This window comes from Syngnathus leptorhynchus, chromosome 18 (assembly GCF_054491065.1).
Source record: "Syngnathus leptorhynchus isolate UIUO chromosome 18, UIUO_Slep, whole genome shotgun sequence".
NCBI lineage: Eukaryota > Metazoa > Chordata > Actinopteri > Syngnathiformes > Syngnathidae > Syngnathus > Syngnathus leptorhynchus.
The window spans coordinates 911,590-937,628 of record NC_141212.1 but is presented as its reverse complement, the minus strand read 5'-3'; the positions used below and the strand labels follow the sequence as shown (position 1 = coordinate 937,628).

Here is a 26,039-nt window from a genome sequence, read left to right as displayed (position 1 = left end):
TTCTGGGTTTAACCGTTTGAAGTCCAAAGCCGTGACGTCACAGGGGAAGTGACGTATGACAAAAGCAAATATTGAACCGCGAGAACTCGATTTGGATTGCAGATATCGGTCATTTTTTTTCTTGCCTGAATCACAGATATTGGGGCAGGTATTTTCTGGAATTTATTCAAATAAATAAAACGATGTGAAAATCGGAGTGGCATCAAAAGAATGGTCTCTGCGTGCTTTTTACTATCAATACCCAAAAAATTAAACAAATGCACTTTAATCTGAAACGGTGTCATGTTGATGCTTAATATGTACAAACTCTGCTTCAGCTGGGGTGGCGAAACGATAAGAAACAAAGCTCCATGAGCGCGCTATCTGCATGGAGCATGAAAACAGATAAGAGGAGGCCCGCATCGGTCAAAGTGAAAGACATAATCATTGATAAGGACATCCAAATGTCACGGGACGAAAGCGGGAAATATTATGCGGGAAAATCAACATTAACTGGACGACATGCACGCGCATAATCAGTGCAGCGCTGTGACGTCACACGGGAAGTGGTGGCGCTATCTGGCTGCGCTGGTTTCCTTTTGTGGTTTTACTACTTCTGAATTTCAAGTACTACTGCGGTTAGCACTTGTACTATGCTCTTGGCCTGTGCTATTTGCATTTGGCCTACAAGTATGAAATTAAAGGCCAAAAGTTGCACCATTAGTGGAACTAACTCATGAGGACAGAGAAGTTATTAGTGCCGTGACACATGCACATTTTGATGTTATTTGGAGTCTTTTCATTTTAGGTTGTGACTCACTCAGTGTATATGTGTGTGTTTCAGGGAAGTCCCTCCTTGTGGTCTGTGGGAACAGGTGGGCGTCCACTTGACTCATGTTTTGGAGACATTTGGACAGCAAAATGGGGATTATTTCGGACAAACCGTTGATTATATTTGATTCTAACCCTAACCCAATAAAAGATATTAATAAAAGAGCCAATTGGAAAAGACGCGCTCCATAAGAGGATAAGGAATCAACACCTCATCTTCGACACAAACAAAGCTGCTGCTGCTCCTATTTTTAGATTGTGGCAGATTTTGCGTTTAACCGACGCCCGCCCTCGTCGTGCACCGTAATATTCGTCCCACTTGAGTGACGAGGAAGACTCCACGCTCGACGATTAAAACAAAACATAATAATACTCACATGCATGCAAAGAATGACGAATAATCCGTGCGCAGAATTGTTATTTGTATGTCTGTACTATACTGCCGTCTGGTGGTCAAATTGAAAACAGCAGATGGAGCAGCACAAAGTCTACTGAAATGAAAACATGTAGTAAACATGTTTCACACATTTCATGGAGAAAACTGTTTTTTTTTTTTTTAGGGAAGCTGGAATGGGTCAAATTTGCATTTCGATGAGGAAAGATCCATTTAAACTCACATTGGTCATGTCGAATAATTGGCATAAAATACAATGTATACTGTATATGTCGTGTAGATTTGAAAGCATGCCCATGACATCATCTCGTTGGGAGTGAGACATGTCTGACTCAAGCAGTTTTGAAGCCGGTGTGTGTGTGTTTGTGTGTGTGTCTGTGTCACCCGCCACCACTCAGCACTAGTCCATTAAGTCAGCCTTTGTCCAGCGTGCATTGTGACAGACGCACTCATGACACAAGCTCCAACACAACAAAACGCATTGTGTCAAACACGAGACACAACACGCACACACACACAAAATGTGAATAATCACGATTTGTTTTGATCGACATTGTGGGTGCGTTATTAATACAAAACAGTTTGTTGTCATGCTTGTGCAACGCACACGAGTGTGTGTGATCCAAAAAACACGGATGACACCTACTCTCGTCCTCCCGAGACATGAAGGACATAAAGTCACTGAGGCTCAATAGATGGCAGATGTTAAGAGGAAGATGTCGAATTAATGGCGCTGAAACGCAATCGGTCGGTTGCCTTGTGTCACGCTGCCTGCGGGTCAAAACACAAAACGGAGAAACGTGTGCACTCCACATTCAATATGTGGACATTTGTTTGCGCGTCTTTTCAAAAACGTCACTTTGCATCCCGCGCTCATTTGTTCACACCTCCGATCGGTTACAATGGAGCATCCTGAACTCGGCAGCAGATGTTTCCCCCCCCCGTAATAAAGTCAAAAAAATAACCCCAAAATAACAGAGGCCTCACATATTATTTAGAGTCCATGACAGATTTTTTTTCTTGTCATTTCTGCTTTACAGATGTTATGTTCTATCGATACGATGAATTATAGCAATGTTGTCGTCACGCTCCATTGACTTCTTTAACATTTGACGGAGCCACGAGGCCTTTTGTTTCCTTTTTAAATGTTAACGAGCGTTCCGGATGGATGGTCAAGCAAATTGCAGAAGCATCAAGAACATAAGGAAGATTGAAATGAAAAGAATCGACAAGAGATCCAATATTAAACCAATTCAACCGCTGCTGAGCGCAAAACGGCACGAAAGTACTGTGTCAGCGCTCTACACACACGCGCGCTCGCTCACGTGAATGCTGTACTGCAGTCAGCCGCAAGAGGGCAGCAGAGCGCTCCTGTTTTGTAGTTCAAGTGCGTCAGTTGCAGGACAAGACCAGCAGGGAGCAGCAAACGATCACAAAAGAAAGTGCACATACATTCACACGACCACAAATGTGTTGGACATAGAGTAGAAAACAAACACCGTTAAAACAGTATATTAATTGCAGAATAGTTGTAGTCCCATCTCGTTTTGTTTCATTTTTTTAATTCATTAATTTAAGACTGAAATTAGGCCCAGTGCCGATAAATGTGCAGTTTGTTTTTACATACCACCAGAGGAAGCCCAAAGACCTCATTTAGACTATCACTGTTTTATTGCAGGCCCATTAAAAGGAGCCAAAGTGAATTCACGAAACTTGACCTTCAATACTATGTTGACTTAATCCAAATATTTTAGTTGTACAAATTGAACTAGAGGTGTCTAAGGATTGACCCCTGTTGAACTCCAGACTGGAGATGACTGCCATTGGGGACTTTCTGTGGCTCTCCCTGTTCACCTCCTCACCCTCTTGATCTTACCTCGTCCACTTCAACTCTTCCTACCTGCTCTTCCATTCCTCAGCCATTTATCAACATTCCAACCAACTCCTGGCTTTCTGGACTAAGCTCCCTTGCTCCCAAACTCCTCGCCCCCTCGTTCATCCATGTTCTACTGCGATTACAAAGCGCCGGCAGGCGTCGTCGCTTTGTGCTTTTGTTTGTATCACCACCTACAGCGCGACAGAGGCCCGCTCCCCGGCGGGATGCTGCGAAGCTGTCGACAAATTGGGAGGCGGAACCGCGGCCCAAAGCTGACGGTCTGCATTTGAAATATACTTTTTCAAGTCACTGGCACGACTGAGCGGCTTGTAATCCGCCCGATTTATTTGCCCTCATTAAGGTGGCGGCTGAGATGAAGCCTATCCCAACTAACCTTGGGCCAGAGAGTCGGCAAAAAATTGCGGACCGGTCGCCAATCAAGTGCAGGTTGATTACACGCATTCATGGACTAGTTGCAATAGTCAGCAACCCCATATTGACTTGCAATGGGATAGTTTTCAGTTCATGTCAAGGCACACAAAGTATGTTGTGTGCGTATACGAGAGTGTGTGTGTGCATGTCATGAATATAGGCAACATCCAGTCTATTGAAGTAGAATACCATGACAACTGCCCATGTGTGTGTGTGTGTGTGTGTGTGTGTGTGTGTGTGTGTGTGAGGCCATTAAAGAGTATTGAGGGGGAATAAATGGTTTAAATGAGGAGGCTGTGCAGCCTTTGTGGCTTTGTGCTTATCGTGTGTTTGTTTGGACAGTTCGACCACCCAGCAAGATCTCTCTCACACACACACACACAAATTAGATGCGAGATGTTTGCACAAAAGTAGAAATGTAAAGACAAAAAAGTGTCCATAATTAAAAGAAAGTAAAAGCAGCAAACGTGTGCGCCATTCCTATCCAGAAATGAATGTTGATCATTTACGATATAAAGTTGCTTTTTAATCACAGGTGGAATGAGACGTAAAAATGAGCAGACAAAATCTTTCCGATGGCTGATAAATGATGACATGATTATTGATATTATTATTCAAAATTCAAAACCATCCCTTGACTGATAATGTGTTTTTGACATGCAATCTTTTGCCTTAAAAGATAATGTAAACATATTTTCATACTGTAAAAGCATTTACTAAAACAGAAAAATGTTGACAGTAAATAAGTAACTCTGATTGTTATTTTTAATTTAATTTTACTTGATTTATTTCCAATTTCACTTTGTGAATGACTATATATTACAAAAAATATATTTAATTTCCTTCTATTTTTCAATTTAAAAAATGGAAAAAGGGCTCACTCTAATGATTTGAAAATGAGCCGTTTGTTTGTTTGTTTGTCTGCACGTGATGTTTGCCGTTGCCAAATTTGGTTAAAAGCCTAGCGGAAGTGGCCGAGTGACGACTTTGACCCACCTCCTCATCCTCGTGCCTTTTTAACGGCCACGCGCTTCTTGTGCGTGCGTGCGTGCGTGCGAGTGCGTGCTCGTGACAGGCGCTGCATTTCAGGCTCCCATCTCGAACTGCAATACACACAAGAACCTTGTTTTTAATCCAGAATTCCAAACCCATTTGTGACAACTTGGTAACTTTTTTTTTTCTTCCTGCGGAATACCTTTTGCTTTTCTTCTCTTTTTCTCGATTTCCTGCGCTCCGCAATGTCTTTGGGACGTGTCGGCTTCTCGGTGCGGGACATTCTGGACCTGCCGGACTCTGCTGCGGGGACGTGCTGCGGTTCCGGTGCCGAAGACCCGGAAGATGACGAGGCCAACGCCGAGGCCGCGCCCGAGGGGAACCCCACAGGGAATCACCTCGACCTGTCACGTGAGCGCACAACCTCAGCCTCGTTGGCATTTGCTCAGAGCGACTAGTTATGGTTTTGAAGACTCGGTGGATGGATGAGCGCAGCCCGTTTTGACATCTTTTAATTGGTCTTCTGCAGTGCACGCGCGACCGGGAGCGTCATCGGAGGCGGTGGCGCGCGACTCCGGCGAGCGCGTCTGCGGCGAGCGCGTCTGCGGCGGCCGGAAGCGTCGCGTCCTGTTCTCCAAAGCGCAAACGTTGGAACTGGAGCGTCGCTTCCGGCAGCAACGTTACCTGTCGGCGCCCGAAAGGGAGCACCTCGCCGGCCGCATCCGGCTCACCCCCAACCAGGTGAAGATCTGGTTCCAGAACCACCGCTACAAGATGAAGCGCGCGCGCACCGAGCGCAGCCTGGAGGCGATGCGGGTGCTGCGGGCGCAGGCGCAGCAGGGGTTCGCGCTCCCGGCGGTTGTGCTGCGCGACGGAAAGCCGAGCGAGCGGCCCAAGGGAATGCTCGACCTGCGGCTGGCCTTTCCGCTCTGCGCCTATGCGCACGTCCCCCAAAGGGCCCTCGCGCGGCTCACCTGCTGGAACGCCAACTGGACCTGAGGCGACACTTGATTGAAAACAAAACATACGGGAGTTGAAGCATCCTTTTTAAATGTTGGTCTTTTCGTATTTTTTTAATGTTGATAAAAAAAAGATATTATTTTACGTCGACAGACTGTTCATGTGTTTTATAAATCATTTGTAATATTTAATGTTGCGCAATGTTTTGTACTTTTGATGTATTTATAAGATTAACTTCAGTTCGATGTCAGTGAAAAAAAAGACAATCGTTTGGCTGCTGACTTGGTGTTTCATCCACCACGTTATCTTAACTTACGTGCAGCCAACCTCCATGTTCGAATGACGTTTTTGTGTGTGTGTGTGTGTGTGTGTGTGTGTGTGTGTGTGTGTGTGTGTGCGTGTGTGGTATTTGACACCATTTACATTTTCGGTGCAGTTTATTTCATTTTCAGTCGTGTGACAACTGTGCTCAAAATATACCCAGAAATTGGCAAAACATTCAAAATATATTTTGCATGATGTTCATGGGAGCCAAATTATTGTGTGTGTATTATTGCCAATATTTTTTGTTGTATTGCACTTTGTTACAACGAAACAAAGCGCGATATAAATAAAGACGAATTGCATGTTTTGCAGCGGAAATGTGTGTGTGCGTGTGCACGAGGACGCGCGGTTGAAGTCAGGCTATAGTGGCAATGACAGTGGGGGGTGAGGGAGACCCCCCCCCCCGTCCCTCCACGTGCACCCATCATTAGGACTTGAAAACGTTTGCTCATATCTCAGCTAAAAAATAGATCTTTCATTTTCTGCTTCCATGATCAATATCACGATGAAATCGAATCGAGGGAAGCACACAATAAACTATACGCAGCAGAATGAACGAAAAATCGTGACAAAGACAATCAATTGTGCAAAAAAGGTCCGCTCTGTGACGTCACGTTGTCATGAGGACTCGTCCACCTGTGACGTCATATGGTGACAAACAGATGAAAGCAATTGCAGTTCTTAAGTCATACGTATTCATTTTCTTCTATTTATGTTGTCATTAGTCTATAATTAGTATTAAATGTGCAAAATAACAAGCCACCTGCTTCACATTTGCATCGAGCGCCTGGAACACTAACATGTAGTTCATCAAGATGACACTAGATGGCAGCAGACGCTTGACCAATTACGTATAAACACACTCGCATGTGCGAAAGTGCGAATGCATAACTTGCCTCCTCCTTCTCCTTCTCCTCCTCAGCCACGCTTGGAGTGGGCTTCATTCCTTGAATGCTTATTGGTGGTCAAAGTGACACCAAGAGCAATGCAATGTGCAAACTGGATATGGACATGAAGTTATACTTCAAGCAACCAATCGCATCTCCAATTAGGAAATCCACTTTTTTCCTCGTTAAAATAGCTTTGTAATTCAAGTCAAAGTTTGTTGTTTCACGAGTTCAACTTTATTTTCCCTTTCCTATGTTCATTATTCATTGAAATGTTTGGGATTTCTCATCCACAAAATTCAAATAAAAACTACAAGAGCTGACTCACCTGGGGAGCACGCGTTGCGTTGACTGTCAATCAGCACTACTCGCCCCGCCCCTCCCCGTCCGCGGCTGGGATAAGGTCTCGCTTGCATCCTGTGTCGGCCTCATCGTGCAACAGGAGGGAGGGTGGGAGGTAGGTAGGTAGGTAGGTAGGGAGGCCTCCAGCATGTCCCTGAGCCCCCCCAGGCACTCCACCCCCTTCTCGGTCATCGACATCCTGCAGCACGGCCCCATGGACGACCTCCATCGGAGGTTCGGCGCCGTGCAAGAGCCCGGACTGGCCGGCTTGTACCGGTACCAGCAGCAGCACCAGCAGCACCAGCAGCACCAGCAACACCAGCAACACCAGCAGCAGCAGCAGCTCCATCAGCAGCATCAGCACCATCTGCAACATCAGGCCCACCTGTCCACTTCCTCCGACGCCTACAACGTGCCGCACTTCTCGGGCTCGGTCGGGGGGTTCTGCAGCGGCGGCGGCGGCGGCGGCGGTGGGGATATGCCGGCCTATCAGGAGTCGCTCAGGGCAGTTGGCCCTCCGACTGCGGCCTGGTACGGCGGCCCCGAAACAAGATACGCACCAAGTTAGTTGAGAAATATTTCGATCATCTTTGCCACTATTTTCACGCAATTTAAATCCTTTTGAAATATGATACAGTTGTGTTCAATGCAGCAGTGTTGTTTTGAAACTCGGCGATAAAGGATGCATGCGACAAACGATTCAAAGTTGGAGACAAAAAAGAACCAAAAAGGCCTACTGACTTGAATCTTTTTTTCCAGATTAAAATTCCTTTTGCTGCGTAAATTGACAAAATGTTTATTTTAAAGTTTGTTACATGTGGGGTTTATTATTAGGGAAAAAAAAGTAAACTTGTATTCAAAAAAGAAAAGATGATGTGAGAGTTATTTCACAATTGTTGCATTTAATTCCAGGACTTTACTCCAGTAATTTGTTACAATAATTTAGCATTAATTTCCCCAAAATTAGTGTTGGTGCTTTTCTTACTTTAAATACATTTGTTTCCGTTCATATCTATGAATTCGCCGCATTGTAGTCCGATTGGAAGACAAATTGCGCAAGCGTTTTGGAATTTTTCATTTGACTTTTTGTCACATTTTTGAGTACATTATATTTATCGGCTGTAAAATGACACCGCTGTTTTCGTTGATTTTTGCCTAGGGATCAATTAATTGCTGCACTAAATCGGTGTGCAAATCTTGCAATAAAAATAACGCCGCTTGAGATATTCTTGGATTAGGAATAAAAAAAAGTGGCATAACCTCGTGTTGACTTTGCAGTTTCCCGGCTGATGGGCTCCTGCGGCGGCCTGTCGGGCGGCCTGTCTGCAGCCTTGGACGGCTGTGCCAAGGCCGCCTTGTCCGCGGCCCCGCGGAGGAAGCGTCGAGTGCTCTTCTCGCAGGCCCAAGTCTTCGAGCTGGAGCGCCGCTTCAAGCAGCAGAAGTACCTGTCGGCCCCCGAGAGGGAGCACCTGGCCGGCCTCATCCACCTCAGCCCCAACCAGGTGAAGATCTGGTTCCAGAACCACCGCTACAAGCTCAAGCGGCAGCTCAAGGACAAGGCGGCGCAGCGGCAGCACGACGCACCCGGTGGCGGCGGCCCGTGCGCGCTCAACCGCTCATCGCCGCTGCTCGCCAAGCCCGACCGGGGAGAACCCGAACCGACGGCGGAAGCCAAGACGAGCAACCAGCAACTGGAACGGGACGTCCAGGAGGAGCACCGGGAAGGGAAAGGGGGCCACTCGCTAGAGTCAGCCACGGGCTTCCGCGCGCACACGGATACGGCGATGCTTGATTACACCGGCGGCGTCCTCGGTTCCTCCACTTTGCTCTACGGCAGAACTTGGTAGGACCGAACCGGAGCGGAGACGGACGCAAACTGAGGAGGGAGGTGCAAGTTTTTGGGCTGTTTTTTGGTGCCAAACTTGGCGTTGCCTTGGACATGTGACCGGATTCCTGCAGACTCTTGACTACGTAATTATTTCAGCTTTCAAGCAAAAATATTCAATTGTCAATTTGCCCTATGAATTTAGATGATTCATTTGAAATGAAATTATACAACTTATTACATTTGAAAGCATATTTTGAGTTTTTTGGTAGTTGCACTGGATGAAAGAATAAAAAAGTGCAAGTTAACACATGACTTGTTCCTTTATTGGACAAGTTAATAAAAGACAATGTTGGAGAATCTCTCAAAAGTACAACAGTCACTTAAAAGTTCCACGTATATTTTGGAATAAAAAGAATGAAAGAAAAAAAAAATTGCTTATTCCCAGCCATATCTTCTGGATGCAGGTGGTGCAGGGTAACCACCTCTGTTGGAACTGTTGTGGCCCTAAAACCCAAACAAAGTGCATTTTCTCAAACAACCACAATTTGGAGAGCTTTACCAAAATTAGTACTTCAACATTTCATTTGAGCAACGAGTTCAAGAAAGTACCATGACAAATAGATTATGTTTGAATTATCACCAACATTTGAAAATAACCCATGGAAAAAAAAAAAAAAAGAGTAGGAAGATAAAACTTGTTTATAATAAACCCTACCTTGAGCAATTAATAAACGACGAGTATTATGGGCAGAGTGTGTGTTTTTTTTTTTTTTGGTACCTGTTGCCAGTCATTTCTTTGCTGCTGGAAGTGCGACTGGTAGCCGCCGCGTCCGGCCCCGCCGCCACCCCGGTTGGCGTTGTGTTGGTAGGCTCCCCGCTGTGACTGCATGGCCCGCTCCCAGCCGTGAGTGCCGCCGCCACCACCGCCACCACCACCGCCGCCACGACCGCCGCCGCCACCACGACCGCCGCCACCGCCATGACCGCCGCCGCCGCCGCCATGACCGCCGCCGCCATGACCGCCGCCGCCTCCGCGGTAAGGATGATGCCTGAAAACACAAACAATTTTATATCTCCTATCATGCTATTGGCAAGTTAAAAAATAATAAGAAATTGGTTTTGCCGTATTCGCATTTTACCAATTCATCACAATTTTTTGCTGTGCTCAGACTAAATATATAGAAGTATGATTTGGCACTTTCTTGGTGCTGCCAGAACTAAGTTGAAGTTAGAATTTCATTTAAAAAACCCAAAAACAAAACAGTATTTTGCCGCCACCTTGTGGCATCTACAGGCAATGGTAACCTTTTTTCAAGAAATATTGACGGTCTGTTAGCAAATAAACAGTTGCAAACCTACGAAAAGAAACTGGCGACTTTTTTTTCGCCCCCCTAAAACAAAACAACCGCTCGAGACTCACCGTTGAAAGCGAGGCTGGTGCTCATAGGACGATGACGATCTCGAATCTGCACAAGACAAAGAACGGCGTCAGGCTCAGTTACAAAGACCCGACCGAAGGAGCCGTCGGTAGAACCGGGCCGCCGCGGCCGACCCGCCGCGTGACATCGGCGTGGATCAAATCCGGGCTCCGTGAGCTCCGAGGGGGAACATTTGCATGTTTTGTTGAGCAAATGGAAAAAAAGAAAGAAGCATTGAGTTAGCAGGATTGTGGACTCCTCAAGTGGCTAGCTTCTATCCAAGCGAACATTTCACAAAGGCCCACTTGAGGGAAAAAAAAAAAAAAAAGACAAAGTAGCCAAAGGCTGCTTCCAGAGCCACCGTTGCCATGGTGATGACCAGCTGCCCGCTTGTTTGGCCGCTCCACCTGCCGCCGTGGACACCTTGCGACTATGAAAAGTTTTTTTTAAATGTCAGGGAGCAGCTTGATACACTGCTAACAAACACACAAAAACCGGCTTGAAATATTGAAGATAATAAAGTTAAGTCTTTGAAACAAAGCAAAGAAAGCCGCCAGAAGCAATCGAGCTTAAAAAGCAAATCAAAAATAAGAATAAAAAGTTTCACATCCGTTCATAATAGAGAATTTTCGCATTGCCTTTTTTTGTTGTTCAAGTTAATGTGACAAAATCTGTGGAGGATTGCTTCAAATCCAATTTTGCGTGCGGTCGAGGGGGGGCGGGCGGGCTCAGAATTAATTTTCGGGCCTATAGTTACATTTGTGGCATCTTTTGAGAAAGGAAACACGGTTTGAATCGGAGGTCAAGTAGGAAATATCGGGCGGAGGGCGGCGCCACCGCCATGCGGGTTATTGTGGCCGACTTCTCCCGTTTGATGAAGTCTTGCGTTGACGCGGCTCAAGTGGACCACCCAGCGGGCTGCCAATTAGAAGGCCGGGCCTGAAAAGCCGGGGAATGACAAGTGGACACCTGTCAATCTCTTTAATTAGTCCTGATCTGAGAGCGTCTGGGCCTCCAGCGTGCGCGCACAAAAGCCAACAAAAGGATTACGCCTTCCAATCCCGACAGCGCGCAGCGGCCACTCTATTAGGGACGGATTAGCCGCCGCTCGGCAACTAAACGCCCCTTTTCAATTTCCACGACGACTCTTTGACTCAGCTCAAACAAAAACACAGAGGTTTTTTTTTTTTTGCAGACGTCCACTTTTCATAGATGACAGTTGATTCCTGCAAAACTATCCAAGTTTCCTCAATGGGTCGTCAGAAAATATTTGGGGATTTCTGCAGGCCTGCACAAAAGCAGCTGGATTATCCAAATGTGGAATGCAAATCAAACAGTTAGTTGCAAGATCAGTTTTTCCTTTTTCCAATGAGCAACATTTTTACCAATTTAAATGCATTGTTGCAAAGTGCAAAAAAGGGCAATTTATCCAAATAAGTTTTGATGCCTTGATGCAAGTTTGACACGAGTGGGAAAAAAAAAAAACGAAACGGAGTGACAAAGTTAGCGAGCGGGTCAGAGGTTGGGCGGACTTGTTAGTTTGTAGCTTTAGCCGCGTCGGAGCTGGGCCGCGGGCACACAAAGACGCCCCGGCGAGCTCGCTGCGGGGGGGGGTCCGCTTCATCAAAGAAGAACTTAACTTGACTCTGGATTTGGCTCATGGCCGCCGTGCGCGCACGTGTGCCTTACGTTGGTAGGGCTGGTTATTGCCGCCGCGGGGTGTGCGGTAGTTTCCTTGCGGTTGGTAGCTGGTAGGCGGCGGGTAATTGCTGTACTGGCCGCCATGTTGGGTTTTGAGCGAGTGACTGCAAGAGGAAAGAAGAAGAAGAGAAAAAAAAAAAAAGAGGATGTCAAACATGCAGCTTGGCAGCTTCAAACAGAACGGAAAGGTGCTCATCATGAATTCCAAACACGGCGCTTTCAGGGGTGCCAGATGTTCAATTATTGCCGTTTCTTAATGATAATGTGGACGTGCGGAGGAGGAAGCGGAGATCATAATCAAGCATGGCCGCTTAATGGCCAGCGTGGAGGCGGGACACAAACATTTAGAAGAAAAGAAAAAAAAAAAAAGTGCTGTACACGCGGAACAAAAAAAAAAAAAAAAAAGGACATTGTCAATGAGCAGTAAGGAAAAATAAATAAAACTCACCCCAGAGTTCGGAAGCCCGACTGGTCCAAGTGAGCCTGCGGCCTGTTGGAGTTGAATCCCAGCCGAGGCCTCCACGGCTGGTTGTCCCGCCTGTCCCAGTCCTCCGGCTTCAGCACGTTGTCGGGAAGCCTGAAGGCAGTCGAGGTCACGTGACGCTTGGCAATGCCAACACGGAGCGACGTGGACTAAAACGTGAAAGGTGTTTGTTACTGACTTTGCTCCGGGGAGGAGCTGAGCCTTGAACACAAAGCCCTGGTCAAACTTGGGATCCTTGAACTTCACTCTGAAAGACAAGACAAATTTGCTCCATTTTCTGCCAGCTTCACGCTAACACACGGTGGGAAAACTAGCGCTGACCCGATGCTGCTGTTGTGCGTGATGTCCCGCAGCATGGGGATGGGTGACTGCACCGGCCTGAGGTACAAAAGGTCAAAGGCGAGTGAGCGTCCCGGCGGCTCAGACGGCGGGGCGGCTGGGTTGGCCTTCTGCCCGGGAACGTGCAGGAGAGAGCACGAGCAAGTGGTCCTTACTTATCTGGTAGGATGGGGTCATCGTCGAGAGATAAGGTACCTTGGATTCCGTGGCAGAGCTCTGCGGGTATTGTGGTGTCCTAGAAGACAACGGCGACGTGATCCGAGTGCCGGCCGCACTTTTATTTTTAGGCCGGCGTTACCTCTTCGCATTGCGTATTGTAGAGTTCCTGGATGAAGTCCGACAGCGGGTGAGACCTCCCGACAAACAACAAGTCGCTTCCCAGACTGTTTCTCCTCACTGCAACGACCATTGAAATCTTTTCAATTCGGGAGAAAAACCAATCATTAAAACGGCGTCGAAACGCGAGACTGACCTTCTTCGGCCGTGAGGTCGGGGTAGACGTGGGACAGCCCGGTTCGCAGGCGTCGCTCGTCCACAAAGGGCAACAAGGCCACGCCTTTGAGAAGCAATAGCGTCAACTGAGCGGAGGCGACGATGCGACCGGGCCAAGATCTCACCTTGCCAGGCATACTTCTTCCCGTTCAGGTCTATGGCGAAGTCGTCGGGGTAGAAATCGATGATGGGAGATTCCTGTATCACGACATTTTTTTATATAATTTTTTTGACAAATGTATTACACGGCATGCGCTCGGAGTACCGCCGACTCACCGGATCGTTCATAAGATTCCGCCACGTTTCTGGCAGGAAGTTGCCACTGGCGGCAGGAAACACGCTCATCAGCTGCTCCAGCGGCTTGAACTGCGGGCGCGCACGGCAAAAACTATTTCACGTGGACCTTACGTGGGCGTCGCCGGGCCACGCTGGCTTACCGGTTGGGTTCCTCGCTCAAAGTCGCTGAACAGTCCTTCGATGTCCGTGAAGTCGGAGGCAAAGGGGGCGTAGTGGAAGGGGAAGTACCACTTCCAGGAGGCGCAGCCCTGCAAGGACAAACAGGTTCTGAATCTCATTTTTCAGACAACATTTTAGGTTTGAAGGAGCTTCATCAAAAGCATTTGGCTTCTATCAAAACCCAAGTCAAAGAAAAACACAAGTATGGCGCTTTTAATTTGATTCACACTCCCCCCTCCTTCCCCTAATTTTAGGACGGGGGGGGGCTAGCGTGTCAAATTACAGCTCTCAAATGGCAGCGGTCCGTTTGAGCTCCCCGCGGCAGACGTAAAACAAAGAGAAGGTCCTCATCGTAGCCGGGGGACGATGAAAAGTGATTTCGGGAGCAAAGTGTGAATCACGTCTCGGTGTTTCACGGCCCCGGCGCGTGACGCTAACGCCGTTGGCAGCGGCACCGTCAATGCGCGGCAACGCCCGGCGGACACGTCCCGTCTGCCGAGGACCTTTTAATCAATTCAGAGCGGCCCGCTGAGACCGGCTTTGGATTGCGGAGCATGTGGAGACTGACTCCCCCCCCCCCCGCCCCCTTCCTCATGGATTCTCAAAATAGTCAAGCAAATGGAGGTGATGTGGAGTGGGCGTGGCTTCACCTGGTAGTAATAGCGCAGAACCCAGCAGAGGCCCTCCACGTAGGACTGGACAACGTTCTTCTTGAAGCCTTCGTCGGAAGCATCCACGTCAAACTTGGTCTTGTAGTAGCGCTGCTTCCAGCCGTCCTCCCACAACCTGCAAAGTGCAAAGCTCAATCAAACGGCTTTCTCCTCTATTCTATTTAATTCTCTTTTGACATCTGGGGAAATTGAAATGATGGAGGCCGTGCGGCATCTGCGTGGGCGCTGAGGCCCGGCCCGGCGCGGCCTGCGGGGAGCGCCGGGCCTCCTGAAGGCAAAGTCTCCATGAATACCAAATCAGTCGGGCGGATTTAGCAGATTTGTTAAGTGCGTCACACAGGAATTGACTGCTTTCCATTTTAATTGTGTGCGTGTGTGCGCTTTTGGACAATTCATGTCTGCGCCTTGGTGGGTGGGCGGGCGGGCTTAGGGAAAGTCAGCCAGCTTCATTCCAACTTGCCTGACGTTGTCTTCTGGCTCGGACTCGTCGTCGCTGTCTGCTTTTCTCTTCGTGCCTCTGTTGTCGGCGTCGTCGCTGGGGCCCGCAAACTGCCGACACCGATAATGAAGAAATTTTTTTTTTGCTTTATGAACATTTTGTTCTTTTAATTTTTTCGAATTTTTTTTTTAGCTTTGAGAAGATCTTGATAGAAATGTATCTCGGGTGACGAGACAAATGCAACTCACATTGGCGCCGGCGCCATTCTTCATGGAGGCCTTCAGGGACTGAGCGGCATCCTGGACAACAACACACAACCAGCCACACCTTTAAAACACAGAAGCCAGGCTCGAGCCAAGTGGTGAGATTTGAGGCGGCACCTGATTGGACTGCATCCTCATGTCGTAGGCTTGCTGGCGAGGGTTATCCAACGCGTGCGGGTTGTGGCCTCGACCCAGCGCGTGGGGGGCGAATTGGCCCTCCGGCACGAAGGCGGGGCCTCTCCGGTCCCACTACGCTCACAAAAACGCAAAAATAAAAATGTCGATAGCTGACTGCCGACAGAGTCCAAGTAACTTACCTTCATCCGTTGTCGTTTCTCTTTCATCCTCCTCCTAAAATTCACCTGATGAGACAGAAAAGGCTTTCAATCAAATCGGGCCGTGTTTGGTGCGCCTGTTGACTTGAATGTTGGTCAAGTTGGAAACTTGCATCGTCCTCTTTGCGTTTCTGGAAGATGTTGTCCTCGGCCACGCCCACGGCCTTCATGATCAACTCCACGCGCGACAGGTTGACAAAGCCGTTTTCTGTCAGATAGCCCTGCGCTCACACACATGCAGTCGTCAGCGCCCGCAATCTCACGCACAGCCACCGGCCACACTTACTCCGGTATTGTGCACCACGTCTTTGTAGATCCTCACCAATCGATCTATCGCCCCCTCTCTGCGCGAGCAGGGAACAGCGGCAAGTAAAAGATTATTTGCCAAACACCCCCTTAGACAGGGCGGGCGTTGCGAGTACGAAGATGTGACCTGATTTCCAAGGAAGGCAGGTGAGGGAGGAAGTCGTTTCCGACAAAGAAACACATGAAGACCCAGTCGTCGACGCTCCTCTCAAAGTCAAACGGGAAGGACAGACTGGACATGGTCAATTCTCGAACGAGGTACTGAAAGACGACGTGGCGCCGTTAGCGTGTCACTCTGCCTAACACGCACGGGAAAAAAAAAAAGATCACCTACCTCTCTAAGCACGCAGAGCCGGATGAAGATGAACTCTTGCTCGCACATCGGCATGCTGTCTGCAAATTCATCGTGCTGGAGGGGGCGAGAGGTGAAAGCGAGGATTTTATTTCGGGAAGTATTGACGAGGGGAAGGAGAAGGCGGCGTGATCTGACCTGGCCTTGCTTTTCTCGGGCGAGACCCATACACTCTTTGATTCCGTGGCCCATTTGATTGCAGAGCGCGCAGGGGCGGGGCTTGTTGGGTTTGAACTCCTCCCGGATGATGGTGAAGTTGGGCTCGTGTGTGGCCAAGCCCAGCATGATGAGGTCCGCTGTGTGGTTGACGCAAAGCCACAAATGCTTAGTTAGTTATTATTTTTTGTTTCCCAACGTGTGCTGAAAACTGACCGTCAGCACCGCACAGGCAGTGATGTGTGTTGGGGTCGTGGTTGGGCTGAGCTGCGGATTTAAAAACTGCCGATTCAAAACTTTGCCGCCATCTTGGCACAAATTGTCACGAGCGAGCGGCACCTCTCTGTCTCCTGATGTAGTCCATGATCTTGTGCTCGCCTTCGCCGGGAACGCTGGCATCAGACAAGATGACCTGCAAAGGATTCTTAGTGACGACATGGTCGCCGTCTCAAGGCGCCACGTGAGCGCGCAGAGCTCACCGTGAGGTTTCGCCATCCCGGGTCGTTGCTGAGTCGGTCTGCGATGAAGTAGCGAAGACACTGCGCCAGGTTGTCCATGAACTCTGTCCCCTGGAGACACGAGACAAACGGTCACCTCGACGTATTTCCAAGGGCCACCGTCTGATAAGCCTTACCGGCGTGATGCAGTTGCTGTCAAACCTCTCCTTAATCTCCTCAGGCGGAAGGTATCCTCCTGCGCAGGAAGATGTGCACGTCAGATAATTGGGTTGGTCTGACGAGGGGACACAAACCTTTCTGGATGACCTCCGCCCGCATACGATTCTTCTCTTCAGTCAGCTCTACGCCTTCTTTGGAAGAGCGGAAGCGGCGAGAGCGCTGCTGGTTCATTTTGGCACGAGGCGCCTGGTTGAGAGTTGAACGGTTATTTGGGAGTCGGAAACGTTCTGCGCGTCCGCGGTGCTTACCACGCCGTCGATGGCCATGTACAAAACTCTCCTGGGACGCACGATATTGAACAGACGATCGATGTATTCAAAGATGGCCACCATCATCTCATCCTCGTTTTTAGGCGGCGCTCTGTGGACACGTCAAAAAGAGACATTTCAACAAAATTATCGACAACAAAAGTGGTCAGTCCGACCACACTTGATGTTGTGACAAATCTTGTCACATTTCTACGGCAAAAAAAAAAAAAGGAAGCACTTCATACTTGTCTTCCGGATGTGTACAAGGGTGTATGATTCCGTTCATGTCCAAATACAAATTGTCAAACTCCACTTCGTTGGGGTTTGGCTTGGTTGTGTCGACGGGGATGCGAACTCCATTGCAGTCCCGACCCTGGAAGACACAAACAATAACATTAAAGATAGAATAATGTTTTTTTTGTTTTTTTTTTACGATGACGTCACATTTTGCGGGACATTGGCAACAAGTCAGCGCAAATTAAGGTAGCTGCTCAGTTGTGCAACGTCCAAATGTAAGTAAAACAGAAATACGGAGTCGGCCCGCTTAATATTTGGACAACTTGAAAAGTTGGAGCATTGGCGGAGGTCAAAGTACATCATGGGCCGAAAACGATCCGTTTTGTTTTCAATTTAGTCAGACTCCATTCACGGCTGATGTGCAAAAACGAAAACAGTCAAGTCACGTCGAGTCCTCATATAAACTTAAATTGCCACGGCAAATGTGCTTTCAGCTTTGCAAGTACGAATGGCAATATGCTACGTACTTACCTTCTCCTCCAAACAATGTACAACAATGGAAGGATATTTGCGGCTCAACCAACGAAAAAATGCCGGGACTCCCATTTCTTAACTATTGCTTTCCCCCGCTACGCAATAAAAACGGATAAATGTCGACGAATGTCCCTAAAAACGTCACGAAAAACACCAACTTCAATTCACGTGGGAAATATATCGCGCTCGTAGCTACATGCTTGTCGGGAATGGGGTGTTTTTCCGGGTCACGCTGTTGACTGCTTCCGGGGAATCTTCACTTTTGCTGTCACAGTGACGCTGCTGGCCAAAATCAGTATTGCACGTTCCCCACGGTCTTTGACTTACACTTCATCAACATCACATCATTTAAATAAGACATTTAATTAAGAATGTACTCCAAAAAAAATGAACAAAAGTCAGGTCTACCGGTGATGTTCAAAATTAATAAATGACGAGAACGATTCGACGATTTAGTTTGACACTAATCTATCATTAGTTTGTATCACACAGACAAACGTTTGTATCATTTTTCTGCCTGAAAAAGCAAATGTGAACGCAACCGTTGGTAACCCAGATGGGTGCATGTTAAAAAAAAAAAAAGATCATCCTAATGGTCATTTAAGAAACACCACATGGCCTGGTGATCATTTCAAAGGCCCCAAATCTCCATGGAGGCAAAGCGACGGGGGGGCTGGCACTGGGGGGGCAGCTGCAGCTTAAGTATTCAAACAACATTTCATCTCATTTTAGCTCAAACACATCCCACGCGGGCACACACACACAATGACTTGTCGGCGCGCACACGTCTAACACGTACGTGAAGATTGTGTACGGCCCCGATGTGTCAATACTTTTTCTCGGTCTTCTTTGATGAATCCGCCCCTTCAGTTGGGACATGAAAAGCACAGCATGAAGTCACATGGTGTCATGCACACATTGCGGAGCTGCACATCTTAGCTTTCCATTGTGAAACACGCGCGCACACACACAAACACGTATGTTTGGCGGGTCATTAGGATTGCTATCTGTATTCTTATTATATTGGAACCACTGAAGCTGCATTATTCCAGCTAAGGATGCGATGATGCAGCCTCTATGTGTCGTTCCATAATAAAGCTGTTAATTGATGGGCCGGTTTTAGAGCACGTGGGAAGGGGCCAACCGCAGAGTGGCTTGGTCTGAACCCGAAACGTGCCGCCCATCTAACTGAAAGCACAAACAAGTCGACAAGGCGCCATCCTCTCCTGCCACCTTGAAGGTGTCGACCTCCACTTCCTGTGATGACCTTCAAAAGGGACTTTGCAGAGCCTCAAATGTGATCTTGCGCACAGCAAAAGAAACTTGTGACAACCGGGCCGAGCTCCCTGCCAGCGTTTTGATGTGCGGCAGCTCGCCATTAGCTGCCGCATCAAAGCCGGATGGGCCATCGGCGCCTCCCGGGGGGGCGAGGTCCGGCGTTAAGGCCCGCCGCCGACGTCTCGGCGGCTGTTGTAGTCGCCTCTTATCTCCGCTTAGCGAGCTGGAGGCTTTTTAGCGGCTCATTTACAAACGAGCTGGGTTGGTCTCGTTAGAGGCGAGGCGGAGAAGGGGCGGATGGACATCTCGCATGCTCATTACGTGAAAACAGGATAGATAGTAAGGGAGGGGCGAGTACAGAAGAAAGGGCCTTGTTTGAGAACACCAGCCACCACCTTGTAAATGCAAACACACTCAGACAGACAGACAGACAGACAGAGGAAATTGACTGCTGAAACTTGTCAATATATTTACAAATGTATTGGCAAATGAAATTACAATGAATAATAATGAATGTTCCCTAACAACGATTTGACAATCATGAATTCGTCATTGTTGGACAGGAGTAATAAAAAAGTCGACAAAAGCATTTTTTTTTTAAAAAAAAAAAGGGAAATTATGACGCACCACTACATCAAAATATATGTGCAAAATCAAATTATAAATGCAGTAAATAAGTCAATAAGATCAATTGTGAAGTAATGCTGCCATCTGCCGCCTCAATTAGAAACTGCAGCATATACACATTAGCTACATAATTAATTAGCTAATTAGGTATATTGAAATTGCTAAATGTGTATATGTTTATCATGCAGTAGGTTCAAGGATGTTAATGGATCGTTTCGAAAACTTTTTGTCACTACTGAACTAAAACGCGTTTCCGGTGTAATAAGTCCAAAGTCAGCGGGCTTCCGTAGTAGTTAGCAAGATTGTCGCATGTTAGCTTCCTGTTAGCATCTCCTTTTGACCCGGTGAAGCCCTTCAGCCTCCCGACAAAACTGAAATCTTATTAGCCCACACCTATCTATGATAATATATTATTAATAGCTCAACTATTATTCTTTGCTTATTTGGCTTTCCTGTCGGCAACGAGAGGTGAGTTAATATTCACTTCACACAAAAAAAGCACAGCACTGTCATCAAAAGTTGAGTGAAATGTTCATCTCGATTTCCAAACGTACTCACTCAATAATAAATGTGGGCCTGACAGGATGCCTCGCAAACCTTTCGCACCTTTGGTTAAAAGGTTGATGAAGGGAATCATCGTTGTCGAGTTACTCGGCGTCTTTGGTGCATATGCGCTGTTTCACGCCATGAACACTAGCCAAGGTGCGTGCACGCGCGCGCGCGCACAAAATCAATACGAGTCATCTGACAATTACTCAGCATTGTTATTCTTTGACGTAAAAACATCATCTCCGATGACTTTACGGTGTTTTAATCCGCATGAATTGTAATGGTTTCAGATTTTAGAAGCACAATGAAGAAAAAGTTTCCATCCATTCTGGAAGGTGAGAGAACACAGTAAGAATATAGATACTTTTGGGTCCATGACTGCAGCAGTTATTTTTGGTTTCTCCTGTCAACAGTTTACTACAAGTCCAACGAGTTGGCGGGGGTGACCGGCGTGCGGCTGAGAGACCAACTGGATTGGGAGACAGACGCCGGCGGCCGCTGACAACTATTTCCGCTTCCTTTTGTTCCCCATCATCGCCGAGGTCTTGTTGCCACGTGCAAAGCGCTTGCTCTTGTTGAAGGTGGCCTTCTTCCTTCGCAGCGTCTTGGCGTCGCGGTCGTGGATCCAATCGTCGCGTTGGCTCTCCCACTTGAGCTGCTTCACGCCTGCACGCAAAAAACGGACAACCTGGGGTCACTACTACTCGGGGAAGTCGTTTCAAGGGACCTTGACAGTGGTGCCTTGAGATAAGAGTATCATATCTTAAATTGTTTTGCGTAGAAATGAATGGAAAAGACGATCCGGCCAATAAAAGGTCCAGTTTGAAAGAATTTCTCGTCAATGATTTTGTTACCTGCTTTGTCCTTGTTGGCCATGGCGTTCAGTCCGATGTTATCAAACTTGGCGCCGGCGTTGTCATCCAGCAGGCAGCCAAACTTCATTGGAAAAGAAAAGTGGAATTATTGTGAGAAGCAGCAATCTTATTGAATTGTTTGGGATGCGACCTCTGACCTCCTCAGCCGTTGCAAACATGGCCGTTCCTTTTTCTCCTTTCTTTTTCTTCTTTCCTGCTTTGGAGGCTGAGACGGCAAGATGCAAAATGAGGCAAGAAATTGACGTCAACGTTTGGAATCATTTTCCGAAATGAGAACAAACCAAAAGTCTGTGTGAAGTCCAGCGCTTCGCTCGCCTTCCTCTTGACTTTCTTGGAACGCGGCGTCACATCTGGAACATCAATTTCTTCATCTGAGGAAGATGACATGGAAATGTATAAATCATATTAAAACAGTTATTTCCAACTATTAATGTTTTACAGTAAATTAACAACTCACCAAAGTTGACATCTTGCTCGTCATCGTCTTCAAGTTCTGGAAGTGGAAGGACAATTGAAGGCTTCGAGTGCACTTTTGCCCAAAAATGACGCCACTTGTAATTTTAATTCAGATCTTTCATCAAGAAAAGAAAATATTTACCGCCTTCATCGGCAAAATCTCCGGCAGGCTCCATGAAGGTTCCTCCTTCTTCATCCAGGTCTTCCCCAAAGTCTTCCTCGGCCATGCTGCCCAGCGACACCTCGTCGTCGTCCAGGTCGTCCAAGTCGTCCAAGTCCTCCGACACGTCCGACTCGTCCCCATCCTTTTTTCCGCTTTTTTTTCTTTTGTCGCCCGACATGTTCCTGAGATGTTGAGAAACGCACAAATAAGGGGGATATTAAGAGTCTGACATTTTAAATTTAAAAGATTAATCTTTTAGCCAAATAGTTATCAATTATATGAGAATGGATTAGTTGGAGACTCATTTCCCCCCCCTTTATTATTAAAATTTTATTTTTGTGTCAAATTCTTGAGCTTACCCGGCAAAGTCCAAGTCTTTGTCTGGGAACTCGACAAAGTACGAGTCCTGTTCGCACGAGTCTGTTGAAAGACGACTCGTTAACCGCCAGCAAAAGATGAGGAAGGAGGAGAAGGAGGAGGCGGCCTACCGAGAATCTTCTCAAACTCGTCGTCGTCGATATCCTCCAGGCTCTCGGTGTCGTCGCTCCTCTTGGGCCGGCGGAATGCTTTCTCCTGCCGGCGCTTCTTGAAGAAGCTGCCAGGTGGACGGGCAAAAAAAAAAAAGAAAAAGGTGTCTCACAACACTCAACACACTCAAAATTGCAAACAAACTCACCGATAAAAGAAGATTTGATCCACAGGAATTTGACTTTCTTCTTTATCCAGGAACTCTTCGCTGTTCACTAAAATGCACACACACAAAAAAAAAAAAAGAGTAAAAAAATGCCTTTTGATTCGAGAAGATGACAAAATGTGCCCATCACCTGCTAAAGAGATGCCGTGTAATCTGGTTTTGGGCTGCAACACCGTCGTGTCCGTGTTCTCTGCGTGACAAAGACATCCCATTTTGATCTCGACTTTTTTTTTGTGTGTGTGTTCGTGCGTGATGATTACGTTTGCCCTTGATCAGTTTGGGGTTTCTGAAGACAAATCTGTCGAGGAAGCGCATGAGGGTGAAGTCCTGCAGGGGGTCGCCGGAGTACTGGATCACGTCCTCCTGTCCACAGTTCCCACATTTTTACACCGAATCAAAGAAATGATGAATTGATTTTTTTATTCCCCCACCTGCAAAAGCGTTTTGGCGAAGAGCGACACAGACGGGTGGAAGTGCAGCGCCAACTGAGGGAGGAAACAGTTCGTAAGACTACAAAAATGGCCGCCGGTAGAGGACAGTGAGTGTTTCTCACTCGGTGAAGTTCCCACAGGGTGGTTCGGTCTGCGCCGCAGAATAACGGATTCCTGTGCAGCGGGTCGTACGTGGTCTGCACTTGCTTCGCACCTGTTGACGGGAAGCCCGTTGATTAACCGATCCGTCGACGATCTCGAAAGACAGCGTTGACATGCTGAGTGTGAGACGGACCTTCCAGGTTCTGATGATGCACCCACGACGGCGCAGGTTTGACCTCCTGCACGCTCGGCGTGACGTCATCTATCTTGTCGGCGTCCACGAAGCGCTCCTCCGCGTCGGTGTCGTCTTCTGGGTCCTTTTCTTCAGGGAGGTCTTTGAACGCCTCTTCCCCGTCCTCAGGAAAACAAAAATGGGTTATTAAGCCTCCTGAATTTGGTGATCAAAGGTTCACCAAATGTTGTTGGTACCCCGGCCTCCTGCAGCAGCGTCTTGAGTCCCGGCTTGGCCCGCATGACCTCGGAGACCAGGAAGAGGGCGCCGCAGGCAAAGTTGGCCCCTTGCTCGGCGCTGACCTGCAGTAGACGCTTGATGAAGGCTTTGACGCGGCGCAGAACCGTGTCGGCTTTCAGCGACTTGTACAACAGGTTGAGGAACATGTTCTGACGGGTGGATGTCGACAGACTCGCGTCAAGGAGCTTCCTAGGGAGAGAAGGTCACATGAGACTAAAACCAACTCTGGACCCGAGGTGGAAAAACTGGTCGCTTACCTGTACAAGGCCACGTAGTAGCGGTCGGAGACGCTCTGCTGGGAGTCCATGACTTGGAAGAGCAGCATGAGCGCCTGCACGGCCGTGTTGAACTTGACCATGTGGACCACCTTGAACAGCGTGTCCATCTGCTCCTTCACCTTCTCGTCCCCGCGGGTGGCGTACGGGTACGCCCGGTTGACGCCCGACAGCAGCGCGCTCAGCATCTTGGACTCCACGTCCTTCTTGCCCACGCAGGCGCGGAAGAAGGAGAAGTAGACGGCGATGAGCTTGGTGGCCAGCGCGTCCTCCTCGTGGCTCAGGTGCACTTGGCTGAGGAAGCAGACGGCGTAGTACTGAGCCTTGGCGCTGATGTTGGAGCGGAACATGAGGCGCTCCACCTCGCAGCACACCACCGCCTTCATGTTGGGGTGCTGGTGCAGCAGCGTCTCCAGCAGGTGCGAGGCCTTGGCCGCCATCTTGTACTCGGGGTCGCCCAGCTTGTTGACCAGCTGGACCAGCAGCGCCCGCTCCTGCTCTGGCCGCTGGCACAGGAGCTCGTGGGCGGTGGCCAGCGCCTTGGCCTTGGTGGCCGCCACCGTGTCGTGGGCCACCACGTCCAGCGCGGCCACAAACTCAGCCACGTGATGCTTCAGGTGGTGCTCAAAGTACCAGAGGATAAGACGGCGGTCTCGGGCGTCGCGGTTGCCGCTCGCCAGCTCCTCCAGCTTGTCGAACGGGTGCTGGTCGAAGGTCCGCAGCTTCCTGTTCTCCGGCAGCAGGTCGGACAGGAACAGCTCCCGCAAGGTGTCCAGTGCCATCAGGCCCATTTTTCGGTTCCCCTTTTTCTTCACCATGGACACCAGGGTCTCCACGTGTTCCAACATATGCACCGGGGCGTCCTGGATCAGAACGGTCATAGCCGCCATCCTGTCGGCCAGAACGCCAGCCGAGACCACCGTCTTCATCCAGGCTGAGTTGGCTCCTTTCTGCAGGTTCTTCTTGTTCTTGTACAGCGCCACTTCAACTTCGTAAAGACGCTGAGCCAGCGTCTTGTAAGATGACACCAAGGCTTGATCTTGCGCTAACGTGGATCCTTCTGCGCAATATTCCAGGTCGTGCCATTTTCCTCCAGGTTTGATCAGTAGAATAGTCCTCTGATGGAACTCAAACACGTTTTGTTTGGCCCGTTTCACCGCCGTCGCCGCCGCTTTTCCTTTCTTTGTCTTCTTCTGCTCCTCGGAAGGCTTCTGTTGTGGCTTGGAAGCTTTTGCCTCAGCTTTTCTCTCTGCCGGTTTCTCCGCTTTGGACTTTTCCGGCTCCTTCTTTGGAACTTCTTTTTTTTCTGTCTCGTCTGGGACGATCTGCAAGTTGGCAAAATTCCGAACGCCCAAATCGATGATAAACTTTTCTAGTTCTCCTTCTTCCAGGTCATCTATGGCGCCTTGCTTCCCTCCGTCCACCAACACGTTGGACTCGTCCAAGTCGGCCAGGAGTATGTAGTCGGCCTGCAGACAACAAAATAAAATACAGTTGATACTCTAAAGTATTTCAATCAATTTTTACACAAGCATTTGTGCTTCTAATAATGTACAGAATGCGAACAATTTAGCCAGCGCTGATTTTTGCTTGAAGTCAGTCACCTTAGTGCCGCCGAGCCGGAGAACCTCCTCGAGATTAAACTCGTCCGGCTCCGCATGATGTCTATTGTCTACCATCTCTGTCTGATTGTCCTCTTCTTCCATATTGTTATCTTCCGATTGGTCTATCCCCTTTTTACTCGGGTTGAACCTTTTTCTGTGCTTGTTTTTGGCGGCCATGCTGCTTACATGAGGACGCATGACCCGGAAGTGGAAACGTCACAAGGTGGTTTCCGCCACACACACACACAAAAAAATCTCGGTCAAAGCCACACAATTTTGTCACACTATCAACAAATATACATATTTTAGAAATGTGAACATAAAAATAAAATATAATTGAACCTAGCTCCGTTGAAGCAAACAAACGTACTTCCTGCGTATTCTCACCTCGTCCAATCAAAAGGCTTGTTGCTCTGGCCAAATTTTCAAAATAAATAAAAACACGCTAAATATGTACCTGCACCCAGGATGAACAAAAATTTAGAGTAGTGTAGATATTATTTCAGCAAAAAGTAACAAACTATATTGTAAATGAATGCAAATTCTTAAAATTAGTTTC

The 26,039-nt window shown here is 48.1% G+C and overlaps 4 protein-coding genes and 1 pseudogene across 6 annotated transcripts; 3 read left to right on the top strand and 2 right to left on the bottom strand.

Annotated features, from left to right (window-relative positions):
* Positions 1-4,850: 4,850 nt before the first annotated feature.
* On the top strand, positions 4,851-5,504 carry LOC147042113 (homeobox protein Nkx-2.2a pseudogene; annotated as a pseudogene).
* Positions 5,505-7,166: 1,662 nt separating this feature from the next.
* LOC147042112 (homeobox protein Nkx-2.4-like) lies at positions 7,167-9,497 on the top strand. The gene is made up of 2 exons (XM_085936990.1): positions 7,167-7,581; positions 8,297-9,497. The coding sequence occupies exons 1-2, from the start codon at positions 7,167-7,169 to the stop codon at positions 8,863-8,865; spliced, it is 984 nt and encodes a 327-aa protein (XP_085793116.1). The 3' UTR covers positions 8,866-9,497.
* xrn2 (5'-3' exoribonuclease 2) lies at positions 9,148-20,562 on the bottom strand. Of its 2 annotated transcripts, none has more exons than XM_085936983.1 (31): positions 20,418-20,562; positions 17,429-17,556; positions 17,184-17,295; positions 17,010-17,121; positions 16,893-16,951; positions 16,738-16,827; positions 16,598-16,670; positions 16,475-16,525; positions 16,241-16,398; positions 16,085-16,159; positions 15,878-16,011; positions 15,731-15,788; positions 15,558-15,665; positions 15,427-15,471; positions 15,227-15,358; positions 15,095-15,145; positions 14,868-14,956; positions 14,387-14,522; positions 13,718-13,825; positions 13,557-13,646; positions 13,406-13,478; positions 13,261-13,344; positions 13,087-13,184; positions 12,944-13,023; positions 12,771-12,827; positions 12,628-12,696; positions 12,414-12,542; positions 11,954-12,069; positions 10,267-10,312; positions 9,625-9,895; positions 9,148-9,350 (listed from the first exon to the last, which is right to left on the bottom strand). In XM_085936983.1, exons 2-31 carry the CDS (start codon positions 17,467-17,469, stop codon positions 9,282-9,284), a joined length of 2,814 nt encoding a protein of 937 aa, XP_085793109.1. In that variant the 5' UTR covers positions 17,470-17,556; positions 20,418-20,562; the 3' UTR covers positions 9,148-9,281. The 2 variants fall into 2 exon arrangements, with proteins under 2 accessions (XP_085793109.1, XP_085793107.1); XM_085936981.1 differs by lacking the exon at positions 20,418-20,562 and adding an exon at positions 17,952-18,223.
* Positions 20,137-21,253, top strand: LOC147042110 (protein CEBPZOS-like). Of its 2 annotated transcripts, XM_085936992.1 has the most exons (4): positions 20,137-20,327; positions 20,443-20,561; positions 20,699-20,743; positions 20,822-21,251. In XM_085936992.1, the coding sequence occupies exons 2-4, from the start codon at positions 20,444-20,446 to the stop codon at positions 20,908-20,910; spliced, it is 252 nt and encodes an 83-aa protein (XP_085793118.1). In that variant the 5' UTR covers positions 20,137-20,327; position 20,443; the 3' UTR covers positions 20,911-21,251. The 2 variants fall into 2 exon arrangements, with proteins under 2 accessions (XP_085793118.1, XP_085793119.1); XM_085936993.1 differs by lacking the exon at positions 20,137-20,327 and having other exon boundaries at positions 20,402-20,561; positions 20,822-21,253.
* cebpz (CCAAT enhancer binding protein zeta) lies at positions 20,655-25,767 on the bottom strand. The gene is made up of 17 exons (XM_085936980.1): positions 25,481-25,767; positions 23,859-25,345; positions 23,559-23,790; positions 23,323-23,485; positions 23,150-23,241; positions 23,028-23,081; positions 22,857-22,959; positions 22,727-22,786; positions 22,579-22,645; positions 22,391-22,497; positions 22,262-22,322; positions 21,882-22,084; positions 21,741-21,776; positions 21,565-21,654; positions 21,421-21,488; positions 21,263-21,344; positions 20,655-21,074 (listed from the first exon to the last, which is right to left on the bottom strand). The coding sequence occupies exons 1-17, from the start codon at positions 25,676-25,678 to the stop codon at positions 20,914-20,916; spliced, it is 3,264 nt and encodes a 1,087-aa protein (XP_085793106.1). The 5' UTR covers positions 25,679-25,767; the 3' UTR covers positions 20,655-20,913.
* Between the last annotated feature and the right edge of the window lie 272 nt (positions 25,768-26,039).

Excerpts from the sequence above, each read along its gene's own strand:
- LOC147042112 (XM_085936990.1), top strand. The coding sequence starts at position 7,167 with ATGTCCCTGAGCCCCCCCAGGCACTCCACCCCCTTCTCGGTCATCGAC. Across the intron at positions 7,582-8,296 it reads CGAAACAAGATACGCACCAA|TTTCCCGGCTGATGGGCTCC; the intron begins GTTAGTTGAGAA and ends TTGACTTTGCAG.
- xrn2 (XM_085936981.1), bottom strand. The coding sequence starts at position 18,026 with ATGGGAGTCCCGGCATTTTTTCGTTGGTTGAGCCGCAAATATCCTTCC. Across the intron at positions 17,122-17,183 it reads ACATGGCCATCGACGGCGTG|GCGCCTCGTGCCAAAATGAA; the intron begins GTAAGCACCGCG and ends ACTCTCAACCAG. Across the intron at positions 15,359-15,426 it reads AGAAACGACAACGGATGAAG|TGGGACCGGAGAGGCCCCGC; the intron begins GTAAGTTACTTG and ends TTGTGAGCGTAG.
- LOC147042110 (XM_085936993.1), top strand. The coding sequence starts at position 20,444 with ATGCCTCGCAAACCTTTCGCACCTTTGGTTAAAAGGTTGATGAAGGGA. Across the intron at positions 20,562-20,698 it reads CGCCATGAACACTAGCCAAG|ATTTTAGAAGCACAATGAAG; the intron begins GTGCGTGCACGC and ends TAATGGTTTCAG. Across the intron at positions 20,744-20,821 it reads GTTTCCATCCATTCTGGAAG|TTTACTACAAGTCCAACGAG; the intron begins GTGAGAGAACAC and ends TCCTGTCAACAG.
- cebpz (XM_085936980.1), bottom strand. The coding sequence starts at position 25,678 with ATGCGTCCTCATGTAAGCAGCATGGCCGCCAAAAACAAGCACAGAAAA. Across the intron at positions 23,082-23,149 it reads CCCTGTGGGAACTTCACCGA|TTGGCGCTGCACTTCCACCC; the intron begins GTGAGAAACACT and ends TTCCTCCCTCAG. Across the intron at positions 21,777-21,881 it reads AGATTTTGCCGATGAAGGCG|AACTTGAAGACGATGACGAG; the intron begins GTAAATATTTTC and ends TTCCACTTCCAG.